This window comes from Geotrypetes seraphini, chromosome 7 (genome assembly GCF_902459505.1).
Source record: "Geotrypetes seraphini chromosome 7, aGeoSer1.1, whole genome shotgun sequence".
NCBI classification, from domain to species: Eukaryota; Metazoa; Chordata; class Amphibia; order Gymnophiona; family Dermophiidae; genus Geotrypetes; species Geotrypetes seraphini.
Genome location: NC_047090.1, coordinates 25187947 through 25208439, shown reverse-complemented (window position 1 = coordinate 25208439; position 20493 = coordinate 25187947). Strand labels below are relative to the sequence as shown.

At 42.1% G+C, this 20493-nt stretch overlaps 1 protein-coding gene and 1 non-coding gene across 3 annotated transcripts in view; both read left to right on the top strand.

Moving 5' to 3' along the window:
* SLC25A3 (solute carrier family 25 member 3) overlaps window positions 1-19898 on the top strand; it is a 35557-nt gene extending 15659 nt beyond the window's left edge. For both annotated transcript variants that reach the window (XM_033953365.1, XM_033953364.1), the window contains exons 4-8: window positions 1249-1428; window positions 3190-3371; window positions 8931-9103; window positions 18556-18666; window positions 19518-19898. In XM_033953365.1, coding sequence (XP_033809256.1) covers window positions 1249-1428; window positions 3190-3371; window positions 8931-9103; window positions 18556-18666; window positions 19518-19672 — 801 coding nt within the window. In that variant the 3' untranslated portion in view covers window positions 19673-19898. The remainder of the gene's footprint in view (window positions 1-1248; window positions 1429-3189; window positions 3372-8930; window positions 9104-18555; window positions 18667-19517) is intronic.
* Window positions 8622-8869, top strand: LOC117364391. The gene has a single exon (XR_004540238.1). It is a non-coding gene; the product is annotated as a small nucleolar RNA SNORA53 (small nucleolar RNA).
* Window positions 19899-20493: the final 595 nt, after the last annotated feature.

Genomic DNA, 20493 nt, shown 5'->3' with positions numbered 1-20493 from the left:
ATATAATCGTATTAACAATACATAATGGTTAACCACAAAATTAAGATACATAAAGCACAATGTATGCTTTTCAACATTCATTCCTACCAGAAAACAGATAACCCCATGCAAATGCAGGACCAAAAACTAAAAGTACTAATATTTACAAACAAACCCTAAGATGCAAGACTCTGCAAGCAGTACAACCCCAGAGGAAAAGAAACAAAATGCATTTCTTCCTGAACAGACAGCAGATGTAAATCAATCGCTAAATAAAAAAATAAAAGCATTCCCCCTACCGTTGATGTCTCTCTCCCTCCATGCTGTGCCTTGCCTTCTGGCCTGCCCCCCGGTGTGGTCTTCGGACCGGTTCCTTGAGTGCTACATTGCTCAAAGCATTGTGATGTCAGAGAGAAGGCTTCCGGTTCAAGTGCAGGACACACATAAGAGCCTTTTCCCACAGCTTTGCGCACTACAGCACTCGGGGAGCCAGCATGAAGACGCCGCGTTGATCGCACCATGGACCGGTGGCTGAAGAACACTGTCTTCTACCTGATGGATGTGCCGGCCCTGTGGACTGGCAGAAAATTTCTGCTGACCGGCACCAGTCCACGGACCAGTGATTGAAGAACACTAATTTAGACCACTTGGTCAGACACTTTTTTTGAATACTTTATCTTTATTATTTTTGCCTGGGTACTAATGGAAACATTGACACGTGGCTGTTAACATAAAATATAAAGACACTTTATGGATGCAGGAAATTCAGCCTAACCAAAAAGAGAATGATGTGGAACTATGAAACTTACAAGTTGTGTCAAAAGTGTGGAATAACTTGTAAATTTTTCATGGCTCCACATCATTCTCTTCTTGGTTAGGCTGAGAACTTTTCAGCGACTCCTTATATAAGGGTGTGCTAAGGCCCCCCCTTCCCTAGCTTAATATAATGTGCTAGATTAAATATTTTTTCATGAAGCAAGGTGTCATACTATACTGTCGTGGAGTGGGGATTAATACTGTCTTGAAGACTACAAACAGATCAAATATGTAGAATAACCATGATATACAAATTAGTTTTAGGTTTAAGATACAATTCATAGAAACATTTTGAACATCTAGGAATTGAGCCACTAATGACAATTTAAGCATGGAAAAGCTAGATAAAAGCAGTCTATACATATTGTCTCTTTAATGGCATGCTAAAAATTTTACTATTTAGGAAATTACTTGGACGTAATTAGGTTCTAAATTTGGCATTTTTGCAAATAGGTGGACCCCCAAAAATACAAGAGTATTTTTAATGGATTCTCAGTTACACTTAAAGAAGATGGTGTTCGTGGTCTTGCAAAAGGATGGGCCCCAACCTTTATTGGATACTCTATGCAGGGACTTTGCAAGTTTGGATTTTATGAAGTCTTTAAAGTCTTGTACAGCAATCTTCTAGGAGAGGTAAGTTCTTGCAGTTCACTGCCTAGGTATAATTAAGATGGTAACTTATCAGGATTTTGTTTGTGAGCACTGCATTGGAAGTTGGCGTCATAAATTTAAATGTTTTTGACTAATTTCTTAGCATTATCAGTTTTCTCATGACCCTTTGTTTTTATATCTTGTTTAATTGTACAAACAACTTGTGTTGAGTTTTGCCAACCATCTGTTTTTATTCAATCACTCTTATCGCCCATCTTGTCCCAATGTATATGTTTGTACTTGAACCCTCAGCTATGAGGGTGATTTGAAAAGTTTGGTAAAAATGCAAACATAGTCTCCATTGAGGGCTATACAGTACACTTAATCCAGCGATTTTCCAGGGTTTTTTTCCTAATCTATTTTTCCTATGATATGAAAAAAAACTGGAAGCTTGCTGGACTAAGTATATAGCCCTCAATGGAGACTACGTTGTTTTAACTGTGTGTTGTTTTTTATCAAACTTTTCAAACCACCCTCATATATGATAAACTGTAGTATGGAAGAGCATTAGCGTCATATCTGTGGTGTTAGAATGTTCTAATGTGTGCTTATTAGGTGTTTCATAAGTATTATACTGACATTGTATTACTGTATATCAGTAGTTTTGAACTTCAGTGATGTTAAATGTGTACATTTTTGATACAATGAATGAGGTAAACTTAATCAGCAAACGGTATTTGTTTATAATTGGTGTTTTACTCAGGGCTGTGGAGTCGGTAGATAAATGTTCCGACTCCTCAGTTTTTTGTACTTCAGACTCAGACTCCGACTCCAGTACCCGAAATTTCCTCCAACTCCACAGCACTGGTTAATTTTCAGATCATTAAAATGGAATGTCAAGTTGAGAGAAATGAGCATTTTCGACACCATCTTCTTTTTGCTTTTAATCAAGGTTCTAAGGCCGCAGAAGCTGCTAGCAACATTTGTGCTGTGTATATAGTGGGTGCTATAGCTGAAAGAATCGCTCGTGATTGGTATGCCAAGTTCAAAAATGGAGTCGGTAGATAAATGTTCTGACTCAGACTTCTCAGTTTTTTGTACTTCTGACTCCGACTCCACAGCCCTGGTTTTACTACTGTTATTCTGTTAACAAAATTCAAAGTTTTGTTGAACTGTGCTTGCTGTACACTGTCTTGGGTGAATTTTCATGAAGGCAGTTAATAAATCCCAATAAATAAATTGCCTTTATGACTAAATGTACCTTCACCACCTATTAACATCCATCACCTGAGCATTGATGAGCAAGTAAGGTGTATCTCATCTTGAACCTCTTCTGCCATGTTTGTACTTTTTAACTCACCATGCCCTTAGCTTGTCATCTTCTATTTAACATACTTGGCACTTACCAAAACGAGGCCCGTACACATCCCCTTGTGCTTCTCTATCTTACTGTGAGAGTTGAATTTATATTAGATGCGATGGACATTTCCAAACACGGGTTCCTAAATCTGATATATTTTCTACCTTGAATATGTGAAGATTCTAAGTTTATTTGTGGGTTGTTGGGTTTTTTTCCTTATAAAGTTTTAGGGAATATATAAATAGGAGAATTGCCACATTTTCTCTGTATTTTTAGACACTACTGCTTCCCAGTCTCTCCTTTTCTGCTTATAGACGTATGCCCAAAGTGTTTTCTTCTACCCTTTTTCCTCTTGGGTTGTACTGTTTTCTCCTAACCTTCCTTTCATTACTGCTGTTGGTGGTGCCTTCACTGGTGATTTCCCCAATTGCTCTGTATTCCAGGAGAACTCGTACATGTGGCGTACATCTTTGTATCTGGCTGCATCTGCCAGTGCAGAGTTCTTTGCTGATATTGCTCTGGCCCCAATGGAAGCTGCAAAGGTGCGCATTCAGACGCAACCAGGTTATGCAAACACCCTGAGAGAAGCTGTTCCAAAAATGCATGCAGAAGAAGGATTATGGGCGTAAGTATTGCGATCTACACATGAATTATGGTAAAGTTCACTTGTGAGGGGAGAGGAGTAAGCTTGTTTTCACTGTGAGATGAGGGGAGAGGAGCAAGCTTTTTTTCAGTCAATGTTTTGTAAATGCAGTGCTAGAATACTTTCTGCCTTACCAGTTTATCTCAGTACTAAATATATCAGATTAATATGTATTTTTAAATTCATTTTATACATATAAATTGTACCCATTTATACATGAGTTCTCAACCTTTTGGGATCATGACCTATATCCCTACAATCATTCTTGCTGGAAAACTAGTGGGAACAATTGTGGTCAACCTGATAAATGTAGGGGTTGGTTTTCCAAACTCATGTATTATGCTAATAGATGTAGTCTTAAGTTGTTCATAGTATATAGTGTGCAAGCTTTAAGACTTTTCTTATCTTTTGTGGTGATACATGTTCTGTTGGCTCTGTCTTAACGCTTTTCTGATTTAAAAAGTTTAGATGTGCATTAAATGATCTGCCTGTTTCATGCTAAAATATTTTCTAGTGCAGTAGGTGTGTCATTGTGGATGTGAGCTGTGCAGAAGGCATCTACTCGTTTTTGAATCACTCCTACTTCACTGGAGGGCTTTGTTACCCCTTTAGTTTTTCCCTCTACTTTTGATCCAGAAGGAGTTTCTGATCTTCTCTGCTTATTTTTTATCTTATTTTCAGAATTTTTGATCACTTTCAGTGTTAAGAGCTCTCTCCTAGTAGAGGGTCCAGCTCTGCCTGCATGGAGGAGAAGCAGACTGGGTCTGCAGCTGACAGGCCAAAATCTGTTTCCAAGTTTATTTAAAATTTGATATACCCCTTAATAAGTATCTAAGCGGTGTGCAACCTGCAGGAGCTTGGGGCTGTTCCCCTAATAGCATTGCTCGCCTACCGTGTTACAGGGGTTTGAGCGCAGGCTGTTAAGCATCCATAGGGGGTTCAGCGGCATTTTGCAGGGTGACGGCTGCATTTCACCTCCCCCTTTTGCGTTCATCTGGTCTGCTGGAGTTGGCTCTGGCAATCTGAAAATTCAGCGCTGGAAGGATGTTCCATTTTGAGGCAGTGATATATATTTTTTTTCCCCCAGAGCCAGCTACCTTTTGGAGCTGAGGCAGGCTGCTGCACAGGTAGGTAAGGTTATTGCAGCCTAGGAGGAAAATTGTGTGTGTTTGGGGGGGGGGTTGTCTGTAAAAAAATTTTTAGAGGTTTGTCTGTTCCCTGATGTTTCCCCACCACTAAAATCCTAAAATTGCTAGGTTTTGTTTTGTTTTATTTCAACATTTTGTCATTTTTGGCACCAAAATTCTGCTGTCGGACATCTTTGATGTCCCAAGTTTTTCAGAAGCTCAAATCACTTCATTTTGCCTCAAAACTAACAGGAATGGAGTCCTCGGGCTCCTTTAACTCTAATTAATGCCAGGTGTGTGCTGGATGAATGCCCTTGCGCCACATGCTATGCAGTGCATTAAGAGGGGTAGGAGCGGTTGACTTGGCCTCCCTTTTGCTCTCTAGGGCCAGGTAGCAGGAGGGCAACCCATAGAGCCAAATTCCTTCTGGAGCCTCGGAATGACAGGCATCTAAATGCAGGGGCACAAATTCCACGGAGCCCAAGAGATGCAAGTTGGAGTCGGCTACAAGAAACTTGGCGCTGCCTAGTATGGCATTTTCTCTGGTATTTGTTAATTTGATGTGGAGAGCTGTCTGGATGGCCAACCTTCAAAGGGATGTCTAGCAGAGCATCTGAGGGTGGATTAGGAAGCTGGGGCAGGATCTATGTGGTCTTTCAGAGGATGAAGGGTCTATTGACATTCCCTTATTGTCTCAGAGCATGTCTTCCCTGTTGGGACATGGCAGGGTTGCAAACAGGTGTGTGTGGTGGCCCTTGATCAAGGGGATGACACCACGGTCTGCTGACTGTTCAAACCCCCTGATTCTCTGTGGGAATGCTCCCTGCTCTATAATGAGCGGAGTGAGAGCCCAGTCTTCGTTTCCCCGGCGTCCTGATAATCAATGTATTGGTCACAGAGCATTGGGATTCCCTTGAAGGGTCCATTAAAGTAACCAAGACCATGGCACAAGAATGTTGCCAACTGTTCGCTCAGCCCAAGGTTGATTCCTTGGTAGCGCAGGTTACCAAACGCTCTTAGTGGTACATGTAGTGGGAGTGGGCAATGTCCAAGCCCTGCTGAGTGAGGAAGGCATGGTATTAAAGTATATGCAGGATCACCGAGTGGATGTGATTCTCAAATGACAGTTTGAGGCTTTGGCCGTGAGAATCAAAGCATCCAAAGCGGTTTCCTTTGTGAAACGCGCTTGTCATACCAAGTTGTGAAGTCTTGAGCTGGTGGGTGACGAGCCTTTGCCTCGGCTCCTATTGGCAGGGGTGAATTACTTGGCAGATGCTCTTTACAATGTTTTCAGAGTTGTGAGCAAAGATTTTCTGCTTATTTGATCTCAGCTCGCAAAATGCTCTGGATCAGGCAATGGGCTGGTGATTCCACCTCACGAGGCTGCCCTCAGCAGGCTTTCTTTTAAGGGACATTGTCCAGTCCCTTTCTAAACATATCTCCGCTAGAGATTCAGGGTGGTCTAATTTTCATGGCTTCAGACATTTTTGGATCCACCTCCTTCCAAGGATCCAGTCAGATTCTCAGGACCCAGGCAAAACTAAGCTTCCAGTTCTTATCCTGCATCAACTTCAAAAAAGGCACAATGATGCCAGGTCCAGAGCATAGGGGAACGGCACTTAGACTGTGTGCAGGCCTGGGCATAGATCTCGTCAGAACACCTATTTCACTTTCTATCCCATCCTCCCTAAAAAGCTCAAAATGAGTTACAGGTTAACGTATATAGTATACAATTAACAAGTTACAATTTACCGTAGTTACAGTACAGGTTTTGGGTATTGGAAATTGGAAATTATTCACAGCGGTTACTAGCTGGAATTCGCCCAGCCCTTTAATGGACTGGTTTGTTGGCTTTCCGACAGGGCAACCAGAAAAATCAAGCAGGGTTGAGGCAACAGTTCAGAGACTGTTAGATATTCAGACCATAGAGGCTGCCACCCGAAGATTAGGCTTAGGCAGGTACTTATATACTTCATCATGCTAAAGAAGGGTTCAGGCAATTGGAGACCCATTCTGTATCTTATGTCAATGCAGCTTTAAGTTCTGCTCTTTCTCATGGAGACAGTTCAGACGGTCATAGCAGCAGTTGTGCCAGGAGAGTTTCTGGCCCCTTTGGATTTGACAGAAGCCTGTTTGCACATTTCCCATATTTCCAGACCACAGAAATTTTCATGAGGTTTCGTGTTCTTGAAAACCATTCCTAGTTCTCGGTTCTTCCCTTTCGGCTGGCAACAGCTCCTCATGTTCACTAAAGCGATGGTGGTGATTGTCACAAGGAAAAGGTGGAGTCTTTCTCTGCTCCTGTCTCTGGTGTTAGCCTTCCTCCAGGCAGGCCTTTAATAAGGGACTCAACCATTACTAGTTCTCGGCTCTTCCCTTTCGGCTGGCAACAGCTCCTCTCATGTTCACTAAAGCGATGGTGGTGATTGCCACAAGGAAAAGGTGGAGTCTTTCTCTGCTCCTGTCTCTGGTGTTAGCTTCCTCCAGGCAGGCCTTTAATAAGGGACTCAACAGTGGGGTCCCTTAAGAGTCAAAGTAGCGGGAATCTCTTGTTTTAGGGCTCGAAACTGAATAACTTAGTATCCCATCCAGATAAAGACAGATTTCTAAAGGGTGCCCTGCATATTGAGCCCCCAGTGAAACCTCCATTCCCTTCATGGGATCTTAACAAGATTTTGCAGGATCTTCAGCCAGGCTCCTTATAACCCACTGAAGGAGGTGTCGTTGAGGGATCCGATGCTCAAGACGTTTTTTCTGGTGGCTGGTGAAGCTGGAGTCTTTTTTTTTGTTTCATTTTTTTTGCTGACAGATTTTTCAGCATTACGTATCAATCAGCAAGTCTGATTGTTGGCGTTCAAATCCACAGGTTTCAAGAAAAAAGACTTGATTTTGAAAGGCTGGATGTTGGAGTGCTTCTCAGATTGCCTGAACTTTTTGGTGACCTCAAGATATCGGACAACCTTTGTGCTTACAAATCCAGCTAGACGTGGTGCACCGGCTTCCAAGGCCATATTTTCCAGAGGGATCTGTAGGGCCATTTTGTCAACATTATATTTCTTGTGGGAAATAGCCCCTCCATTTCCTTAAGGACGTGTTTAGTCTCCCCCGAGGAGATTTGTAGGGCAGGGACTTTGCCTACTCTACATTTTACAAGTTTTATAGAGTGGATGTAGCAGCAAGGGAGGACTCTGCCTTTGAATTCTCAGTGTTATGGTCGCAGTGGTCCCGCCCTAGATTTCTAGGACTACTTTTGTACGTCCAGAATGACACACCTATTGCACTAGAAAAAGAGATTAGGTTCTTACCTTGCTAATATCTTTTCTGGTAGATAGGTGTGTCATTCTGGAGCCCCACCCTTATTTATTTCCTGTGCCTACCTATTGTCTCAATCAGAAAGTTTGTATCCAAACTGAACTTTGGATGCCAGTTAGACTTTAAGGGTATGAAGAATTGGGTATTATTTGAGCTCCATAAATGAATGTTTGGCATGATTGTTTTTGCTGTTTCGTTCAATGTTTAACATGTTTGTTATAATTTCAGAGCAGAACAGAGTTGTTCAGGGAATTTCCCCATACCCCTCCTTCTCATGTGTTTCTAGAGGTGGGCTATCATTTTCTTTGGAACAAACTGAAGGGAGCAGCAGAGGCTTCTGGTGAAGTGGGAGGGATTCTGAAACTGCACGACTCGCGAGCACTGATAGGTGTGTCCAGATATGCTATCTACTAGAAAAGATATTAGGGTAAGAACCTAATCTCTTTATAACTGGATTCGGGTCTAGGAGAGAAGTTTGTGCTACATAGAGTTTCAGCATATGCACTTCAAGGCTAAAAAGAGCTTTTTCAGTACACCACTTTTAAGGATACTTTATTTTAAACAATGCACACTAAATGTACTCTTAAGAGGGGGACACATTAATGTTTAGGCCTAAAGTCCATTATTTAGATTTTAGTAGTTAGTGGAAGTTTAGCTTTACTTTTATCCCCTTCTTTTGTGTGTGTTGGTTTGTTTTATTTTTTTTTTTCACATGAACAATTTGAGGCCTTATTTAGACCTTTTTATCAAAGGGGCACACATTTAGCTAGTCTTTATAAACAAAAGTAGGAGCCACATGCTCCTTAGATCCATCTTTGTGGATGCCAGACTTGTGCTGAGTTTGGCTAGATTTTCATTTGAAGTGTCTAGTCATTCCAGGCAAGTGGTATTCAGCAACTTTTTTGGTTGTTCAGTCGAAGGTGCTTGAGTCATTGGCATGTAAGAGAAATATACCTGCATGTTAGCCTTTCATGTTCTGATGTTAATACTGTAATGTTACAGTGTTTTTCACCATCAAGACTTGGCTCATATGTGGACATTATTAGACAGGTTAAATTTAATAATTTACATTGTTCACTAGCTTTTTTTTTAATGTTTATAGCTTCTATAAAGGTGTAGCTCCCCTCTGGATGAGACAGATTCCATACACAATGATGAAGTTTGCTTGCTTTGAACGTACTGTTGAAGCTCTTTATAAGTATGTGGTTCCCAAGCCCCGGAGTGAATGCAGTAAAGCAGAGCAACTGGTGGTTACATTTGTGGCTGGTTATATTGGTAAGCAAATGTTTTATGCATGCATTCATACATACATATACTGTGTGTATAAAATTATTGATTAATGAATCCTCCTTAAAGAATTCAGGTACATCAGAAAACATGCTTATGTATTTAAAAAGTTGGTCTTCTCTGTTAGTGTTTCTGCAGTAGGCTGCAATTCTTTAAAGTGGTATAATCTAACTCTGGTCTGTGAAAGAGCATCCAGTGTCTGTCACCCTGCCCTAAGTGTGCTGTATTCAGACTTTGAACATCACTGTGTTTTGCTTCTATGCTAATCAGAACCTCATGCATCCTGGTTAAGATAAGTGGAAGTCGATAAGGGTTCCATTTACTAAGCTGCACTAAGAAATGGGCTTAGCTCATACTTATGCAAGCCTTTCCTGCATGCTGAACCCATTTCTAGCGTGGCAGTAAAAAAAAAAAAAAATGGCTTTATCTAGTTTCATTAATAGCTGTGTACTACTATTAGCATTAATGTATAACCATTTTTTGAGAGGTAAGGAGACAATTTCTACTCTTCTCCTCCCTAGACTCTTAACTCCATTAAAAAAAAAACACCTCAGACCCAACTCTACCAACCTACCAACCCTGCAAAAAGCCCACAAGAGAGCTCAGCTGCACTCCAGCCCAGTAGGGCAGAAAGGAAGATAGCAGTCTTCTCCCCCCCCCCCCTCTCCATAGCCTCCAATATAGTGCTAGACCTATCAGGAGCCAACACACCGTGTCCAGCTCCCAGGCAGAGGCAGATCTACCTCCTCACACAAAAAACAAAATGACACCCTGCACAACAAAACTCATGCAAGTCCTCCTTCTACTCTTCCTGGTTTTAACATACTGGAAAACAGCAGGGTACTATATATTCCCTATCCCAGTTATGACAGAATCCTACAGACATCTTCAACCATCCAGGAAACTCCACTCACCCAGAAATCTGATAGACTGCTCAACGTTCACCCTTATATTTAAATCTTTTTATTAGGTTTTCATATACAGAACAGACACAAGATCAACCCGTCCATCAAACCGGTTACCCAATCAGCAACTCCATAACCCAAAAAATCCACCCCCCCACCCCCCATTCTCCCACTTTCCCACCCACCCTCCCATGAGAACAGCCTCAGACTGGGTTCAGGTCAATTCAACAATCTACTGCGTACTACCGGTGTTAGTGTAGAACAAAAGGGCATCCAGCAACGTAAATATAAGGAACCAGATTTAGAGTTCATGTCCGCAATGGACAAACGTTCATAGCCTGCCAACTGGATCATTTGTATGCGCCAATGGGAAACAGTTGGAGTGTGCGGAGACAGCCAGCATTGAAGAATAGTCTTAAGTCCCATGAAGATAGCCTTTTGGACAAACGCCGCAACACCTGGACGGATGGGCATCAAAGTAAGTTTTAATGTAAATAAATATGTGTTTGTAGGCTGCCAGGTACAGTTCCAGATGGATTGAATATGCAAACAAACACGTTTCCAGTAAGCCTGTATGCCCGGACACAGCCAAAACATATGGCCCAAAGAAGCTCTCGGGGCCGCATACTTCGGGCAACAATCAGTAGTACTTACATGTGCCCGAAAAGCTCGGACTGGGGCAAAATATGCCCGGACAAGAAACTTGTAATATCGTTCCTTTTCTGCTACAGATATCAATAATTTCATATCCATTGAAAAACTCCGTTTTAGCATATCCACCGATATGGTAATCCGCAAGTCTTGAGTCCATTTGGAGGCCAATGAAGCAAAGTCCAATTCTCCGGCCAAGTCCTGCAGAAATCGGTGATGGGAGCGTAATGGTATGGGTTCCTGAGCAGTTAAACAAAAGGCTTCTGACAATTTGTCCTGGATGGCACCACTCAATGCGGGACCCGACAAGGTACTGATATAATGATGTAACTGTTTATATTTGAACCAGTCAGCAGGCTTTAGAATAGAAGAGTCACATAACGTTTGAAAAGACTGTAGTTTTCCATTAGATTGTAATACATGAAACAAATAATATAATCCCCTCCCAGTCCACCAAGCCTGGGCACCCAAATCCATACCCGGGAGAAAGTCTCCATTACCAGCCACCGGGAGACATGGGGTTGTATCATATCTAATGGCCAATCACTGGCAGAGAGTCTTCCAAAGCCTACGCAGGGGAAGGAGAAACATATCACCATAATTGTCCTCCCGTTCGGGAAGGCAACGAGCATGAAATAGATAACTAAAGTGGTAGGGGGCGAATGCTAAACATTCCACCTCCGTGGCCGAAAAGTAGGATGTACCACAGAACCAGTCATTCAAATGCCGGATCAAGCAAGCCTCATTAAACCTCCCCAAATGTAATAGACCCAGACCCCCTTGAGAGGTAGGTAAAGATAAATTGTGTAGAGTGATCCGGGATCTCTTACCCCCCCATAAGAATCGGGACAATGAACGGTGATGTAACAAAAAAATGGGCAAAGTTTGTAAAACATAGAGCCATTGTGGGATCATCATCATGTTATACAAAGCAATCCTGCCCATTAGTGTCAATGGATAGGATCTCCAGGCCTGCAATTGTTGTTCAGTTCGGGAGAGCAATGGCAAAACATTAAGTGAATAGAGTGTAGTTAAGTCCCTTGGTATGAGGATACCCAGATATCGAATGGAAGATGGAGCCCAAACTAGAGGAAAGGGGCCTGGCCAAGAATCGCAAAGTGAGGACTGTAGAGGAAGTACCAGTGATTTCTGTTTATTCAACGTCAGTCCAGAATATAAGTGGAATTCATCCAGGATTTCTAAAGCACGCATCAGAGAATGATGTGGCTGAGCTAGTGTGAGTAGGATGTCGTCTGCGAAAGCTAGCACTCGTAGTTGAGAAGAGCCCTCCATCAACCCGACTATAACATCGTCCCTCAATATGGTACGTAAAAGAGGGTCTAGGTAAAGAAGAAAGGAGTGGGGACAAAGGGCATCCCTGACGAGTTCCCCGACCTACTAGAAATGTTTGTGTCATTATACCATTTACTAAGAGTGAAGCTGTTGGTGAAGAGTATAACACCCGCAAAGATGACCAGAACCAGCCCCCCACTCCCATGTATTCCAATACCTTAAAAAGATAAGACCAATTTACTTGGTCAAATGCTTTTGCAGCGTCTAGACTGACGAGAATGCCCGGCGTAGATGCAAGTTGGGCTCTGGACATTGCCAACAGTACCCTCCGAACATTCACCACCGAGTGTCGGCCCCGGACAAATCCGGCCTGTGTATGAGATATTACATGTGGTAAGAGAGGAGTCAATCTGTTAGCCAATAAACGAGCCAATATTTTTATATCTACGTTAAGGAGGGATATAGGACGATAAGAATCAACCTCATCTTTAGGTTTACACGGTTTAGGGAGCAAAGTTATAGTAGCTGTGTTGGCATGGGATGGAAAGGATCCTTTCTCCAATGCTACTATGTAGTATCCCAGAAGAGATTCACACACCTGCAAAGACATCAGTTTATAAAATTCAGTGGAAAACCCGTCTGGCCCTGGGGCAGTATAAGAGCGTAAATGTTTGATTGCTTTCTGGATCTCTGTGCCTTGAATAGGTCCATTCAATACTGATCTCTGCAGGTCTGTGAATCTAGGCATGCCCGCGTCCTCCAAATAATTGAGGACATCTGGGCCCATAGAAGTAGTAGAACTAGCATAGAATTTAGAAAAGTGTTGATAAAATGCCTCAGCAATGTCCGCTGGTTTAGTATGGTAAGAATGAGATCCTGTTTTAACCCAGGAGATATAGCGATCGTCCTGCCAGTTCTTAGTCAGCGTGGCTAACAATTTACCGGTTCTATTCCCAAAACGATAAAACCTGTATTTTCTGTAAAATAGCGAACGCTTGACCCGATCATGTAAAAAGCATTCAAAGCTACTTGTGCTGAATGCATGTCCTCACGAAGCAAGCGAGAAGGAGTTTGGATGTATCGGACTTTCAGTTGTGAATATTGTTTCTCTAGTCTAATAATACTGTTGGAGATTCTTTTGTGGCGAGCTGTTACATAAGAAATTATCGCCCCTCTAAGTACTGCTTTGGCCGTATCCCAAAAGAGATCCGGTGTGGGTACATGTTGTCCATTAGTCTTCAAGAAGTCCTCCCAACAAGAATGCAAATATGCTTGAAAGGAAGGATCATCTTTCAGGTAGGAAGGAAATCGCCACCGGAAGCACCCCGAAGGGGGAGCACTCCAGGACACAACCAACCAAATAGGACAATGATCGGAAATGGCTAATGGACCTATAGTTGCCTCAGTTACTCGAGAGAATAATGATTCAGATATCAGTATATAGTCCAGACGGGAAAAGGTTCCATGAGCTCGAGATTGATGAGTATAGTCCCGTTCAAACGGGTGAAGTAGACGCCAGGGATCTACCATGCCCAGCGATTTACACAAAAAGGGTAGCCCCTTAGTATCAGATGCAGTTGGAGACCTAGATGAACCAGTGCGGTCAAGAGAAGCATCCAGGACCTGATTTAAATCCCCAACCACCAGAAGAGGAACAGAAGTGTCCTGAAGTCCTAGAGTAATCAAAGAATTAAGGTAAGTTGATGAGTAAATGTTAGGCCCATATGTAATCAGTAATCTGAAGTCTGTACCCTGTAAGGTGATATGTAATAGTAAAGACCTACCCTGAGCATCTTGATGGCAAGAGGTGACAGCACACTTCAAACCCTTGCGAATCAGCAAACAAACTCCAGCCCGCTTACCCGAGGAGGATGCATAAAAAACAGAACCAACCCATCCCCGCTTCAATTTCTCATGTTCCTCAGCAGTTAATTTAGTCTCTTGTAAACAGGCCAAATCAGCCTTGTGGTGTTTCAATTGTTGCAGGATTTTGGACCTTTTTACCGGTGAAGTTATACCAGCAACATTCCAAGAGACAATTCGAAGTGTGCTATCTCCCATGGGCACCCAATATAGTATGCATGTTGACGATTATATCCCAAAACCACGCCCAGGTGCCCAGCCTCACCCAAGCGTATATCGCATAGTACCAATTATATTGCAGCAGAAGCAGATTCAAATACAGTAAGGAAATACTTAAACTGACCCAAAAGAAAAACAAAACTGAAACAAAATTTTTCCCCCAAGGCTGTTCCCATCCCATCCCACAGTCCCCAATCCAACCCCCCACATTCCCAAATCTCCCAAATAGCATATCCCTTGTGGAATATGCAAGAGGCCCGGAAAGACACTAACGGAACCCCAATCCGTCTAACAAACCAGAACGTACTTTACTTAAATGAAAGCTTCAACACAGAAACATATACTAGAATAAATCTAGCCAAAAACCAATACAGTTACATATTAGGATCTTCAAGGAGGGTCTCCCGGAGAGCTCAGGTGAGTGTTGATGTAGTCAGCTGCTTCAGAGGCCACTGAAAAAGAGTGCCAAACACCCTCATGTTGAATCTTCAATATAGCTGGGTAGAGAAACAAAAATCGCTGTTTAAGTTCCACCAGACGCTTACATAGAGGATAAAATCCCTTTCGCTTATCAGTAAGGGCCATCGAGTAATCCTGGCTAATACGAATAGCTGATCCTCGCATCATTAAGGTATCTTTCTTAGCCCGGTACTGGCGCAATATTGCCGCTTTATGTCTGTAGTTCAGGAACTTAGCTATCACCACTCGTGGTCTGGCATCCTGAGCAGGCCTTGTTCCCAAGCGATGGGCCCTTTCCAAACATAGAGAGCTGGATTCCATAGCATCCGGGAATTCCATTTCAAGCCAGCCTTCCAGCTCTGCAGGCAATCTCGCGTCAGGGATCAGTTCTGTGACACCCAGAAAGCGTAGGTTACTGCGTCGCGACCTATTTTCCAGGTCATCAATTTTTTCAGCCTGCCGATGCACTGTTTCTTGTAGTGCAGCTATATCCATTTCATGTGAATTTATATTATCCTCCACTGCAGACACCCGTTGTTCTAGATCCGTTGTGCGGGCCGCTGTATCTGTTAGCAATTGTTCCAGGTGGGTCATTTTGTTAGCCAATGCCTCTAGCTGCGGATCCAGCACCTGGGCCACCGCCGTCTTAATTTCAGTCGGCGCTGTGTCCGAAAACTCCGACACCGCCGTTCCCGATGCGGCCGCCATTTTGGCCACGCCCGAGATCGATTTTTGTTTTCCAGCGCGCACTGTTTTTGATCGCGCCGTCTCCTGCGACCGGGTCAGATATTGGTCCATAGATGCCCGATGTTGGGCACTTCCAGGAGACCCGGCCAGGATGAAGAATTCACTCGTTGAAGTTGAATTTAGTGGATTGGGGCCCGGAGCCGATGTAAGACACGTCCTCAGCGGCTCATAGCGTCACGTGACCCAACGTTCACCCTTAAAAGCATCCCTCCCAACTGGTTCCAAGGATTTCTTAAATCAAGAACTTAGAGTAAAATCAAATGATCTTAAATCGGATCCATGGTTTAACCCCTGTGGAGTTCCACAAGGGTCACCACTGTTGTCTTTATATCCTCCCTAGGGACCACTCTAGATGACCTAAATGTAACATCTTTCAGCTACGCAGACGACATCACCATACTCCTCCCCTTTGATTCTCCAGATCCCACCTCAACTGAAAAACTGTAAAAAAAACACTAGAAGCAGTGGAAAAATGGATGTTAGACCACAAACTGAAACTAAACTCAGACAAAACAAAATTTCTTTTGCTCGAAAAGGCCAAAACCCCTTCCATTTCAGAATTAGATATTAATGCCACCAAATACCCTATACAGTCCGATCTTAAACTCCTAGGATTGATGATAGACAGATGCTGCACTATGCAGGTCCAAATTAACAAGACTACCCAGAAAGCATTTTTAACTATGAGAAATCCTACGAAAAATAAGAAAATTCTTCGACATAGAGCAATACATGCTCATAGTTCAATCCCTAGTCCTAGGTCTATTGGACTATTGCAACATCCTTTATCTATCATACCCTGCAAACATGATAAAGCAACTTCAGACTGTACAAAACACAGCTCTCAGATTGATCTACTCGCTAAGAAAATATGACCACATCACCACTGCCTACCTAGACTCACATTGGTTACCAATACAGGCACGAATTCAATCAAGTTTTACTGTCTATTATTCAAAGCTTTAAATGGCATTGCCCCCACTTACCTAAACAACCGCCTAAATCAGACCTCACTACTAGATAAAAAAGAACTCGGACCCCATTTACCTACCCCACATTCAAAGGAACTCAACGCAAAAAGATGTTTGACAACCTACTAGCGACGCAGGCAGCAAAACATGACCAATCCATCTCCAACTTGCTGACAAAAGCGAGCGACTTCAAATCATTTCGAAAGGGAATCAAAACCCTGCTATTCAAAAATTTATCCAGATATCTTAAACTCTTCCCCTTGTCCTCTCCCCTCCCTTGTAAATCCCCCCCCCCAAAAAAAAAAATCTCATCCTCTTGTAATTTCTTCTCTCCAAAGTATCAACCATGTATACTGCTCCCTAAATTGCAATTCTCCTGGAAATGTCTAGTTATCTTCTTTGTAATCCTAATTCCTAAACTGTAGTTTTTCCTGGAAATGTCCAGTTAGCTTCTTTTGTAATCCGCCTAGAACTGCAAGGTACGAGCGGAATAGAAGTCACTAATGTAATGCAATGTAATGTAATAAACACTTACTGCCTCCTATTTAGGTGGCATTAAGGGCTCCCATGTTATGAACATGCTATGCTAAGAACATTAGAATTGCTGCTGCTGGGTCAGACCAGTGGTCCATTGTGCCCAGCAGTCAGCTCATGCGGTGGCCCTCTGGTTAAGACCAGCGCCCTAAATGAGACTAGCCCTACCTGTGTATGGTTCTGGTTCAGCAGGAACTTGTCTAACTTCGTCTTAAATCCCTGGAGGGTGTTTTCCCCTATGACAGACTCTGCTAACGCATGCACATTAACACTGTGCTTAGCACATCTGTGCCCTTTCTCCACCTCTCATGCCCCACCCAAAAAATGAACTGCGAGTAGATGCCAAATGTTCTGTTAGGCTGTTTTTTGCAGCATTAAGCATACCATTGCACTTAATACAGCTTAGTCAAAAGGCCCTTAAAGCAGGATTTTCCTTGGACACTATTTTGATGATTTTTAGATACACAACAATTGTTTTCTTTTTAAGAATCTACTAATTTTTGTCTTGTTTTTATGTTAATTGTAGAGGCTACAATGTGCAATAACAAGTGTATTCCACATTCTACAGAATGAGATCTAAAAACTTGTTTAGCCTAATTTTATCAAGCTAGCACTGCTTATCTGAAACAATGGAAAAATGAATACAGGTAAAGACCATCGGCTTACCTAGTCTGCCCAAACATGCCATCTACTATTCTCTCCTCTCCCTTAGCTTGGGACAAGTATGTTGGATCTCTATCTTGAATTCAGAAACATTCACTACCCTTTCCATGAAAGGTATTTTCTGAGGTTTCTTAGTTTATCTCTTTTCACCTTCATCCTATCTATTGGGATTTATTTATCACCTTTATGAAGAGATTCCCCTTTCCACGCCTCCTCAGTTGACTCGCCTCATGTGCATTTGTGCCACGTAGGAATTTAAACTTCTCTATCTTATCTCCCCTCTCCCACCTTTTCTCCAAAGTGTACATATTGAAATCTTGGTAATCAAAGGGCCTATTTTCAAATTTATATCGGGAGACGGGTAAGGGAACCTCAGTTGTAGTATTTCTTCCTTTTATCATATGTACCCTAAGCTTAAACTGTTTGCACAGTATATCCAACATTTCATAAATGCGACACCAAGTATTGTGGAGCTAGTTCTATAAAATTGGGTTATGTTAAATTTCTCACCATCAAAGTTTTTAATTTTCTATCCTTGACGGTTAAAGGTGGAATGATAAATAGTGTAGTGGTATCGTTAGTGTGTGAGAAGAAATGACTGAACTTAATTGATGACTGTCTGTGTAGTATCAAATGTCATTCATGTGGCTAGCTCCTTTTCAGGTTTTATCTTTAAAAAAAACCCAAAATCTTTATTCATCTTAAAACCAGCACAAAGTGCAACATATTATCAATCAATTAACACATAGACAGCACTCAATTCCTTCAAATGATACAATAAATGCATAACCCCCACCCACCCTTCCTAAAAGTGTAAAAACAATATAATGCAAATGATCAAGATAAACAATCTTGCAATCAAATAATAAATTACATACCCCCTCCCACCCATCCTGGATGTGCAGAATCAAAGGGCAAAAGTAATAATCAATTCTTACAAAATTTTGTTAATGGGTCCCCAATTTCCTTTAACTTATTTCCCAAATGCATTGAACTCGTACGTTCAAACTTATAAGTTTGGCACAATGTTTCCCACCAAAAAGAGGCAGACTTACAGGTTTTAGCTATTGATTTCAGAATGCTATTTGAGAATACAACACTCTGCTAAACACTATCAATATTGTCAATGTTTCAGCTGGTGTTTTCTGTGCCATTGTCTCTCATCCTGCTGATTCTGTGGTATCTGTGTTGAACAAGGAGAAGGGCAGCACTGCTCTGGATGTCCTCAAGAGACTTGGACCTACAGGTAAAAGAAAACATTTTTTTAAATTCTACAGAGGTGTGCTTGTGGGGCTAGAAACAGTGTCTGTTACTACGGACCACGGTGTGTGTGCATGCATCAGTAAGGACCCCTCCCCCACACACTTCAGTGTAGAACAGTGGTCTCAAACTCGCAGCCCGGGGTCCACATGCAGCCCACCAGGTACTATTTTGAGGCCCTTGGTATGTTTGTCATAATCACAAAAGTAAAATAAAAGTTTCTTGATCATATGTCTCTTTAGCTATAAATTACAATATTATTAAGACTTAGCCAAAAGAGTTTTACCTGATGCAAAATTGTAATTTCTTTAAGACATGAACTATTTTTTCTGAGGCCCTGCAAATCCAAAATGTGGTCTGAAAAGGGTTTGAGTTTAAGACCACTGGTGTAGAAGGCTTATGATGCATGCAGACTTCCACCAAGACTAGGTGTGCAGGAGAGTTGCTTTTTGGCACCTGACTAGGATACTACTGTAATACTGGCCCAGACTAGTTTGGTATAGTGGAGGGAGGAGGAGAAGCAAAGTTCAGCACACCCTCTCAGGCAGGTACAAGGGAGCATGGTCTAGGTATAAGGGCATAAAAGCAAAGCATCCAAGGAGGGAAGGTCCTACATGTGTTTTTTGGGGGTTAGTGGTGCTGATGCTGGGGGAGTAAGCATTGAACAGAAAGGGATGATTGGGAGTCCTGATTTGCAGCTGGGTGGCGGGGTCAGGCTGAGGAGGGATTACTTAGTATGGGCAAGGGATATGAACAGATTCCTTAAGTGAATTTTTACCAGGTGTTGGCTAGTAAATTGAATCTTCTAACTTTTTAATCTTATTCCCTTTCTTGTAGGAGTCTGGAAGGGCCTCTTTGCCCGTATCATCATGATCGGTACCTTGACAGCACTACAGTGGTTTATTTATGACTCCGTTAAAGTATATTTCAGACTTCCTCGTCCTCCTCCTCCCGAAATGCCAGACTCCCTGAGAAAGAAGTTAGGTTTATAAAATGAGTAAAGAAACCATGGACTGAAACATTACTCAACACTGTCGGTAAACTGCATACTGAGATTTTTATGTATAGCTGACTCTATGTAAACTACCATTCTGGTCACTGGATGCAATTACTGGTTGTGCCCTTGCCCCCTGTGAGGGTTCAAAGATTGTAACTGAGTTTTACCTTTCTGTATCTACATCTGTTTGAATTAATAAATGCTACAAGAATAATCTATAATTTATTTTCATACCTAGTGAACTTTTTGACATTTTGCTAACACTTCATTCAGTCCTGGCATCCAGGATTTCATGCTGCTGTCACCAAAACAATGGTTGTATTTACTTCACATTAGAGAATGACATGGGGACAAATTTGTCCACGCAAGTTCTTTTCCTGCCCCTGCCCTATTCCTGCAAGCTCCATCCTCGTATGCATAAGCCTCAATCACCTAAATCATAAGTGTTCGAGCCTTGGGCAATTAAGGCAGAGTTTACAGGAATGGGACAGCGACTAAACTCATGAGGACGGGGAAATTGAGTTCCTGTGGGGACAGGGACAAATTTGTCCCCATGTCATTCTCTACTTCATTCATTATGACCCTTATTAGCTTTAAACTGCAGTGACATCTATCTGACAGGCACAAGGAGTGTCATGGTATGAACATGCCATAGAGGGGAGCTATTGCTCCTCGATTGTGTTAGTACAAAGCTTTTCCTGCTTAGGGCTCAAGTTATTGCTCAGATATGCACAGGGACAGAAATCTCTGTCCACATAAAAAGAAGTAACAATAGTTTTTTTTATTTAGTTTTTGAGTTTTACTGAAAATATTAAA